Source organism: Buceros rhinoceros, unplaced genomic scaffold (genome assembly GCF_000710305.1).
Source record: "Buceros rhinoceros silvestris isolate BGI_N320 unplaced genomic scaffold, ASM71030v1 scaffold45358, whole genome shotgun sequence".
Lineage (NCBI taxonomy): Eukaryota > Metazoa > Chordata > Aves > Bucerotiformes > Bucerotidae > Buceros > Buceros rhinoceros.
The window spans coordinates 458-10,902 of NW_010426041.1; the positions used below are offsets into that span (position 1 = coordinate 458).

Sequence of the window (10,445 nt, forward strand, 5' to 3'; positions counted from 1 at the left end):
AGCCCCCGGCGCTGAACTGCGTGCAGGGAAGGGTGAAGGTGAAACGTAGCCTGAACCCCATTCTTCCTCCTCCTTCCCTTCCCTTTTTTCCTGGTTTGGTTGTGTCGCACATTGGTGAGCTGTTCACAGGCAATTTGAACACTGCAGCCGGTGTGTGCATTATCCTTGTTAAGGGATCCTTATTATTTTACTCCTCATTAAGGGACTGTTAGTAATGGTGGAGTCCTGACTCTGTAACAGTACCTGAGGAAGGCGGTTTAACACCGCCCTTTTACAGTGGAACTACACACGTAACTACACGTGCACAGGCTGCTGCCTTGTCAGGAGCATCCCTGAAGGATCCGGTTTGCTTAACTGTGGGGTTATGATGGACTCTTGCCTTGGTCTGTGAGAGGCATTTCCTCTCTGTATAAAAGACTGTCTGCAAAGGCGTTCACTCTGTTGGTGCCGCTGACAGCCTTCTGAAATGCCTTACCGCGCTGAAGTTGTTTGGCTTAGGCGGGGTCTGCAGTAAGCCCTGCAGCAGGATTCTCACAGCGCTCGGACGTCTGCTGTAGATTAGGGACATTGAGAAAACTCCTACAGTGGTGGTATTCGGTTTGCTGCCTGGCCAGGCTGCGTGCCGCGCTCTCGTAACACTGGAGGCGTGCACTGTCTTACGTTTAGTGCAGGGATGGAGGAGGAGGAAAGGAAAAGCCTTTAAGCAAAAACACAGGTAACTTACCTGGAAGCCTTCACGTGATTTGAGGTGTGTGTAATCTTGGAGAAAAACGAGAGACTTTGATCTCATGCCTGATGTTAGGCTGACTAATCTTTCATGCTTTATGATCTAATCTTCGCTGTATTTTTACCTATTAACGTGTAAGCCATTTCTGCATTAAAGATACAGGGGAAATTATATGTTACTCTTTTTCTTTGGTCGTAGTGGTTGAAAAATTCGACTACGTTTTCCCAGAAAATGGTCTTGTAGCATACAAGGATGGGAAATTCTTGAGCAAGCAGGTAACTATGAAATTTCCAGTTAAGTGAAAAGGAATTTTCTAAACAAGATTTGTCTTTGTTTATGCAGCTCAGTCCTCTATAATCACCCTTCTAACCAAGACCAAAATTGCTGCTATTTTCATGTGTTACTTCTGTATCAGATCATTCGTCACTCTGATCAATGTAATGACAATCTGCACCTGACGCTTGGTTCTCTGGGGTATTCTCCGAACCAAAAGCTACTGGAGTCTGCAGTGTCTGATCGAATAAGACCAGTGAAAATCCCAGAACAGCCTTTCCCTCAGCTTATCCATAGGAAATGTGCCCTCTGCTCCTGGAGGTCCTGTGGGATATAACATTTCATAGATGATGCCTGTGGGGCCTTTAAGGTTCAGAGAGTTCCGTGTAGATGCCTGGTAGCTGCTTCTTAATAGTAACTCAGAGTGCATATTCTGATAGGCTGCATAACCTAGAAGGTGAATACTCTAAATTAATGTAAATGTACATCTGATTCCAGATACCTTCATCCCATTCATCAGTTCAACACAAGTAATGGAGATAGAAATTATAAAAGAGATCCTGGCTGAAACTGCTGACTCGAGCAGTGGTGTCCACGTCACTGCAGTAACCATCTCCATTTCTTCACACTTGGCTACAGCAGACCTTATCTGCAACTTCTTGTTTAGGTCTGCTGTCTTTGGCCCACACTGCTTCCTTCAAAGCAGGTAGTAGGGAGCATATTAAATGCGAGTTTGGTGTTCTGGTTTAAAAAACAAAGTAAGCAAACAGAAACATGAGAGCCTTTAGTTAGTACTGTGTGGGCAACAGCTGAGGGTTCCTCATGGAAGACACGTTCCTTCGTGGCATGAACCATGCCTGATTAGCCAGAGTCTAGGTTTTCCATGTGACTTGTTTTTAGTCTCAAATTCTGGACCCTCGGCTGAAAGGTTTTCTTTATTTTGTTAGAACATTCAGGGTCACCTGGGCGAGGAAGTACTTCAAGACCTAATCAACTACTGCCTGAGTTATATTGCGAAGATTAAATTGCCGAAGAAAAGGTATGACACATCTCAGTGTCACCGTATTCTCCATGCTACAGTGTTGAGCATCAGTATGTAAAGCAGGCAGCTCAGCAAAAAAGGAGTAATTTGTGTTTCAGGAACGCTGCACACATGGAACAGAGCTCGATCCATGTGGACAAAGATGAGCTGCCAGCTGGGGTACAGGATCTGAAATAGCAATTCAGCATTTTGTTTAAGAGGGAAGTTCAGATTTGAAGTAGCAGTTATTTCCTTGCCTTGTTTGGAATTCGGCAGCGTAACGTTTTCCAGAGATCAGAAGCATGCAGCGGGGTCAGTTCTCCGTGGCACACGAAGGCGCAGCTGCCCAAGATGCTAATACACTGTACGTGAGGCAAGCGGGAACGCTGCAACTTCACCCCGCAGCTGGCACACTGGCCTGTCGCCGTCTGGGAACTGGGCTGACAGGATGCTCCAGTCACACTCCCAAAACCAAATCATACTTCTACAAGTCAGCAAGGATGACGCTGAGGTTGCCAGATTCACATAAAGTCCACAAGACTCCTTGATGCCAGAGGTGTTGCTTCCTACACGTTTGGGGGTTTATGTGTACAATGAGAGGCTGAAGGAGACCTCTCCCACTGTCCTCAGAAGTAAAAAAAAGTTCATTGTGATGATCAGTATTTTGAGCAATTTTTCATTTATTTTCTGTCTTGTTATTCCACTCTTTTTCAGGGGCACTTTTATTGAGTTCCGAAACGGGATGATAAACGTGTCGCCCATTGGAAGAAGCTGCAGCCAGGAAGAACGAGTTGAGTTCTATGAACTTGATAAAGTGAGTTACAACTCTTGAAAAATACCCAGCTCTTCTGGAAGAGGCAGATATGGCCAGGTTGTGATTTTTCAAAAGCTTTCTTACTTCATGCAATTTTTTCATTTTAATCCTTTCCATGTGGTTTAAGTAACCTCTTGGTTCAGGCTTCAGGAAATACACAACGGGATTTTTGTGGCAGTAGCTAACACCTGATTACTTGCAGGAGGGGTGGGTTTGGCTCAGTTTTCTTTTAACCCTATATCCAGACTGCTGAACATCCTACCTCTGCACACCGGGGTCCTGAAAAACCCTGTCGTAGGCAACACCACACTTACCAGGAGAGCTCTTTAGTGTACCAGCCCTCACCCGTTCAAAGCAATAAAACTATTCCTTTCCTTGCCAACTCTTTAAAGCCTTTTAAAGCACAATTTAAAAGCTGGGGTCAAACTCTGTTCAGCTTTTTTTTTGTTTCTTTGTACACAGCTGAACGCGTGAGGCTGAAGTGAACCTTAGCTGTAGTATCAGAGTTCTGTTTCCTGATACACCACAACAGCTGTTTCTGACCTGATACAAAACCTGGAATCGAATTCCTCAAAAGCAGCCTTTGCCTGTGCCTCAGTGAATGGATGCTGCAAGATATTTAAGCATTCTGAAAATTGCCTGTTTCAGGGTTTATGGCATCAGAGGAGTAGTACCAGATTTGAGACTCTTCCTATGCCTCAGTGTCCTTATTTGTAAAACTGCATTTCACCAGGAGTTGAAACATCCTTCCTTCCTATCACAGCATGTCTGTAAAGTTTTGCTGTCATTTTTTACAAGCTGCTAACCGATAAAAGTGGAAGTACTCTCAGCATGCTGTCAGTAATAGTAAAATGTAGCTGTGTCACTCTAGTCCTGGTGCTCAGACCTTTGGATATTTTGGGGCTGTTTTTCTGGGGTTATCTCTTTATTGATGAATTAACACAGCACGTAACTGATGTTTTGGTTTTTTTAACAGAAGGAACATATAAGAGAGAAATTTGTAGCTGATTTACGAAGAGAATTTGCAGGAAAAGGCCTCACATTTTCTATAGGTATCACATTAGTTTAATTTAAATTTCACTTAAGTCACGTTCTCTTATGGCACACATCCCTATCTCATTTGTTGACAGTTACCTCTCTGGGGGTTGGTGCAGGCTTGGCATGACAGACTAAGCCTCTTTTTCGTCTTAGGCTTTCATTTGGTACATTTTGATTGCAATTCATCAACAATGAGAACTTTGATGCCTGTCATCAGTTCCTTGTCTTCTAATGACAGCTGTGCGACTGATTCTGCTCATTCTGAAACATGTACGGGCTTCTTATTAGTCAGAGCTGTTTCTGAAAATCAATTTTAATCAGAAATGTTACACCGGTACTGGTCCAGTAGCCCTTGAGTTCGTCAGCTCTGTAGCTGCATCTTGTGGGAGGAAGAAAATACAAAAGCAAGTACGAGCTTAAAGAGAAAAGTGAAAATAAGCGGGAATTAATTTTCCATGTATTTTTTCTTTTTTCCTTCTCCCCACATATATTACCACATTCTTGCCTTTTATTATTTTTCAGAATTATAAAAAGTCTGGTTGCCATTAGTGCCGTGGTGTTTCTGCCGCAGTGTTGCAACGAACTGCGCTATAGCTCCCCTAAAGCCTTTTTGACAGCCACTTCAACTGGGAATCAGGCTTTGATGTGTTGGTAAAGTCTAGGGATTGGGACCTGGAACAGTTGTCTGGTGTGTTAGGCCGCGTTAAAAAGGCTGATTCCCTCCTTTTTCTACCCCGAACGCTTTCTTTTGCAGCAGGCTTTGCGGCGGTACATACACCTGTGGTGGCATTCATTCACGTAGTTTCTTTCTTAAAGTAAAAAGATCAAATGTAATTTTTTTTAAAAAGGTTCAGTTTGAGAGCAGTGAGTGTTTGGGAACATGCCAAGAACTTCGTATTTGTTTACTGGGTAGATAATAATAATCTGTAAATCACAACTGCAGAAACTGATACCCTATGAAACACTTCCTGTAAGACATAACTCCAGGGTCTCATAACATTTCTGTTACTTCTGCAAACTTCCCTCTACCGAGATTTTTACCCGGTTTAGGTTCTCTCACGTAACGCTCCTCTCAGAAATGTGTTCCCACAAGAAAACAAGTTTGCTTGGTTCATGTCTGTGCTAGGAGGCCAGATAAGCTTCGACGTGTTCCCGGACGGCTGGGATAAGAGGTACTGCTTGGGGGTCATCGCCAGCGATGGATATGAGACCATTTACTTCTTTGGAGACAAGACTATGCCAGTGAGTGTATCGCATTGTATGTACATTTCAGAGCTTCTGCTTTAGCTGCGTACGCCTGACAAGAACTGAAGTTGGAACACAAATACATGTTTAACTGGTGGTGCAGCACCAGTCAGTGTAATGCTGGGAGACAGCTGTGAGCACACATTTTTCTTCTCCTTCCTGATGAAATTAAAGCTGTCTGAGCATGGCCAAGGAACAGTGTCAGGCTGAGTTTTATAAGAAAATGTTTTAGGTTTGTAAGAACTGAGATTTTTCTTACACTGACAGTTCTCCTCTTTCACAACCAGTGCTAACGTGTGGGTCAGGACAGTCTCATTCAGGTGTCTGGTGGTCAGCAGAAGTTCCAGCACACGTGTGCTATAAACACATGCTGCAAAAGCTCAAAATGGCAGTTGGCAGGTTTTTAGCTCTCCGGAAGATTTCTCAGACATTACTATGTTATGTCCCTTCTTTCCATAATTTCCTTTCTAAGTCCCTTTCCCACCCCAAGACTCTGACTGTATGTTCAGTTAAATAAAGTGAAACCCTTTTCTGCTTTTTTCCTCATTTGCAGGGAGGGAATGACTATGAAATTTTCACAGACTCCAGAACAGAAGGCCACAGCGTCACTTCCCCACAGGATACAAGAAGAATCTGTGAAGAGCTATTTTTTAAATAAGAGACTTTCAGAATTCACATGTACAGAACGGTTAAGACAGCTTAATAACTCCAGACATCTTCCTTCACTCTATCACTTTTCGTAGCCTGTCACGAATAGCAGACGCTTTGCAGGTCAGTCACTCCTGAGGGGAATGTTTAACGGGAGGACCCTGGCTGACTGGTGGAAGACAGCAGAGCTTATCGAGCACCAGCCTTTCACTGGTCCCATTTGCACAAGTCCTTTGTTTTCTCTGTGGCTGACTGTGGTTTTTTGTTTGTTTTTTCTTTGTTTCTGTCATGTAAGTCATCAGTAAAGTTCCTTCGCAAATTAATTACACTTTTGGATAATCTGCGTGCAGTTAATTCATGGTGTCAGAACTGGCCTGCAAGGCTTTGTTTCCCTAGTTATTATTTTGAAGCTGCTATTTAAAAGATGGATTGGTGCGAGTTTTTTTTTTAATACTACCTTGTGCTATAAATACATGAAGACAGGTGGAATTTTCTTGTTCAAAACTGCAAGATGCATAAGAGACGTTTTATTCTTCCTGGGGTGGGAAGGTAGAACTGAGCCAGAAGTTCCTGACCCCAGGCATGGTCCAGTGCATGGTCAGACAGTGCACCGAGTCCAGCACCACGGGGAAGGCTGGACCAACTGGTGCTGAAGTTACCTCCTCAGTACAGTTGTGTTGCCACTACACGGTACTACAGTTCACGGTACCGACACTTTCTGCAGACTACATAAATCTAAGAATAATTCTAAAAAATGAATTAAAGCAACTTGAGCATAGTAGTAAAATGTATTCCTGTCACTAATTACATCTCTGATTTTCCTGGTAAGACATTAAGGGTAGATGAGAGCTTAGTACTAAGAAAAATTACTTAAACTATGTTTCTATTAAAATTCAAGTGGAAGCATGACAATCAGTGTAACTGTTAATATTACTTTTCTTACCTGGCATTAGGAAAGTAATCTTGCTTACGAGCAGTTTAATTTAGTAAAGGAGAATAAAATCTCATTTTATCATGAAAAATTACTATTTCAGTTTGTCGTTTTGACAAATAAACTATGTAAAGCAGAACTGTGGAATGTTGCCTGCCTGTACAAAGAAATTATTGACCTCAGTCTTTCCACTCACAAGTTTGTGATACGCAGTAAGAAGAGGACACCACCATCTTTGTGAACAACGCAAAATCCCCAGAAGGGCTTTTCAAAAAGGAGAGGGAGCTGTCATGCCCTCATGCATCAGACCTGTCTCGTCTTCTCACACCCTTCTCCTGCCCCTCCTTCAGTAGGGTAGTTCCACCCCAACCCTTCTAACAGGAGCAGAGGGGAGCAGACCCATCTGCGGCGCAGGAGGGCTCTTTAAAGATGGCCGGAGTTTGAGAGCTGCTGCTCAGAGCTCTGTCTCTGTGGTTACTTTACTGCATGGTTGTTTCCTCTATTTGCAGAAAGTTACCTGTGCAAAACCTCCTCTGCAGGACCAAACCCAGCTTTGTTTTCAGCCTCGAACTCTATCATCTGCGTGCACGTACCTCCCTGTGTTCACATCTGAAGAGCCGCCAGTCAGCCTTGTGCAGCCGCTGCCAAGAGCGGAGGTTTACCTTCTGCCACTCACGCCAGCACACGAGAAGCAAACGGTCTGTCTCTGAGGGGAGAAAAAAAGCACACAGCAAAGCAACCCACAGTGCCTGCCTAGTCCCTTCCTTCCATCTTACTTTCTCCGGTGTGATTTTAAACAACGGGGCAGGAACCTGCATTCTCCTCTGTCTTTAACGTTAATCCTCTTCAGCGCTGACTGCAAAGAGCAGACTGGAGACAGACGTTAAAGCATTGTAACGGTTGCATTTATTGGAAAGGAAGCAGTGTGTGATAGTCCAACAAGCCAGCTAGTGTTAAAATCCACCACTACTAAGTCTTACGGTTAGTAACAATCAAAGAAGAGCCCCAAAGCCCATTTGGGCGGGTTGTTACTGTACAAGGTGGTGTAATACAGGTACAGCTAAGGTAAAACAAGCCACGGCAGCAGTTGCTAACCTCCACACTTCTGTGCTCTCCCCGGGCCAAAGCTGGGAGCAGACCATCTGCTCTCAAAGAGTCGAGACGCTTCAGGACAGTGAGCACCTATCGTTAAACTGCGCACAGGCAACTGGAGTTAAACTGTTTCACACAACTAACAAACAGAAGAGTATCATGGCATCTTTTTAAAATTTATTTGCAAAGGCAATAAAAATCCACTGTTAGGAACTTAATAGAGAAAAATGCTTCATTTGAGAAAAAGATGTGGAAAGCAAATAGGAACAGAACTAATAGAACTGCACTATAACTACATAAAATCTTGCAGGCAGAGGAGGGTCAGGGCAAGGGTGACCCTATCATATCCTACCAAGCAAGTTTTCCAGGGAAACAGCTGCGGAATCTACTTCACTGTGACAGCTGAGCCCGTTAAGTAGCACGCACAGGGTTTTCTACACAGTCATCTGAACAGCACGTAACTTGCTTTCAGAGGCGCAGATCTGCCTGCCCAGCGGAAGGACAGCCATGGCAGGCATTCAGCTGTGTGCGGTGACAAAGGTCATCTCCAGCTTTGTCTACGTTCAGACACAGACAGAGGCTATGAAGCACCCGCTACTCTACAGCTTTCTACCACTTACCTTGAAGCAATTTTTAAAATTCTGGTTTGGTTTTTTGTTTTGTTTTGTTTTTTAATACTGGCCTATAAAATCTGTTGCTAATCAACCATCGAGGCACCTAAATAAATTCACCAACAACCCAGGCTTTAAAACAACACTATGCCACACGTACGCAGACAGGCCATTTGCACAGTGCACCTGAAGGGCACCCAGCCGCAGCCATCGCAGCGTCACCAGCCAGATGGAGATTTTCCACCCTGCGCCAGCTGCTCTCTGTGAACTTCCTTCCATGAGGAAAACAAGCTGCAGCGATGACCTCCTCTCCCTCTCTCAAGCCAAGGCACCCAGGCACAGTTAGCAGCAGCTAGTGTGCTCCAGCCCTCACAGAAGGGCAGCTCTCGGGAAGGCAGTCTCACACACCTCCGAGGCCTCGGAGTCGTGCCTCTGCTATGGCCGCCTGCGCTATAAGAGCTCTCCTTCAAACCTCTCCCTGATTCCCCTGGGCATTCCTTGGAATCAGTTCACAACATAAAAGAAAAGCCACACCTCTCCCTCCTCCACCAATCACACAAACTAGGTCTTGTTAAAATATGGGTTTGTAAACACTTCACGGTAGATTTCTAGATCTTTTTTCCATTAGCATTTGAATTTTTTTTTTTCTTGGACAGCTGTAAAAATGGTAATTTTGGCCCACTTCTTTATTTCCTCCCACACAATACATAGAATATTCTTAGGACAGGTCCCCTGCAGCCAGTTGTTGAGCGGTGACCACACAGGCAGCACCTGCACTTCCTCTGGGATGCCTCAGGAGCTGATGACGTGCCCCGACCAGGTCTCGTGCTTGGTTCCAGGAGCTAGATGGGTAATCACCACCTCCACTGCCTGAAGCTTCTCATTCTTTGGAGGGATGGTGCACATCTTGTAGGTGACCTCGTCGCCTGCCACAGGAACGTACTCGCCTTCGATACTGTGGAGGGGAAGATTCAGTTAGTCATAAACCACATAAACGCTCTTACTCTTTTGCAGATTATTTAAATTTTTAATCATAGTCACTGCCTTAGGTGCTCAAGATACTTCAGGTTATTCTACAGAGCTCATCATCCACCAAAACCTGAGGCTGATTTTGCTTGTTTTGCAGTAAAACCCTATGAAAAACAACATAAACACACCACCCCCACCCCCAAAAAACCAACCAAAGAAAAGAGAAGAACCCACCTAACACAAAACACCCCTGTCTAATACGTCTTAAAAATAATCAGGTGAGCCTGGCCTCGGACAAGGTTGCTGTGAACCACGCACCAAGCTCATACCCACTGGCAGCACTAGAGGGCAGGGCTGACACGGTTCCGCACTTCCCTACAGGGGTGGCTTTTTTAAATTATAGGAAGCTGGGTGGGGGGGGTTCCCCTCCTCTCACGTAAGCTTTTGAAGTTTGAGGGTTTGGTGGGGTTTTTTTTGTTTGTTTGTTTTTTTTTTTTTTTTTTTTTTTTTTTTTTTTTTTTTTTAAAGAAGGACAGTACCATGCCAGTCAGCCAGTCACTGATCTTACTTTTAGATTACGCTACCACAGCACAGTTGGTCTGTGCTATGAAAAAAAAGTCCAAGCAAGACACTGTCAAATATTTCAAAATTACTTGCTGTGAAAAAAGAGCTCTGTGACCCTGACATGGTACACCACAGAAACTCTCCTCTAGCATCCAGCACTTTGGAAGATTTCCCAGAGCTGCTCACTCCTACCTGGCCATCAGCAGGATGCTGTGGGATGCTGGAGGACTCGCACCAGGTGTTTGTTACTGCATACGAGTCCTTATTTGCAAACAGCGGGGAATGGCAAAAGGGCTGTCACCTTCTGCTCAGAACTATGTACTGATGAAACAGGAACTGCAAAGGGTATCAGCCTTCCTTGCCTCTACCACTGCCTTCAAGATCAGAGTTTTCTAATAAACATCCCAGCGTGAGCCAGTGAAGCCTGGCAGAGACGCCTTCCAGCTGGCATCCCCGCAATTCTCTGGCAGTAGAAAGGACGCTACTCGCCCTTTCGTTAAATACACCTACAG

At 44.5% G+C, this 10,445-nt stretch overlaps 2 protein-coding genes across 2 annotated transcripts in view; one reads left to right on the top strand and one right to left on the bottom strand.

The window, feature by feature from the left end:
• The window catches only part of PMM2 (phosphomannomutase 2), a 6,070-nt gene extending 243 nt beyond the window's left edge, over positions 1–5,827 (top strand). The window contains exons 2-7 of the mRNA XM_010141313.1: positions 926–1,002; positions 1,948–2,039; positions 2,736–2,835; positions 3,812–3,887; positions 5,000–5,115; positions 5,672–5,827. Coding sequence (XP_010139615.1) covers positions 926–1,002; positions 1,948–2,039; positions 2,736–2,835; positions 3,812–3,887; positions 5,000–5,115; positions 5,672–5,776 — 566 coding nt within the window. The 3' untranslated portion in view covers positions 5,777–5,827. The remainder of the gene's footprint in view (positions 1–925; positions 1,003–1,947; positions 2,040–2,735; positions 2,836–3,811; positions 3,888–4,999; positions 5,116–5,671) is intronic.
• A 3,365-nt stretch (positions 5,828–9,192) lies between these two features.
• Positions 9,193–9,355, bottom strand: CARHSP1 (calcium regulated heat stable protein 1, 24kDa; the record flags this gene model as incomplete). Its single annotated transcript, XM_010141315.1, has 1 exon — positions 9,193–9,355. A coding segment is annotated over one exon (163 nt), but the record flags the coding sequence as incomplete, so codon positions are not given.
• Between the last annotated feature and the right edge of the window lie 1,090 nt (positions 9,356–10,445).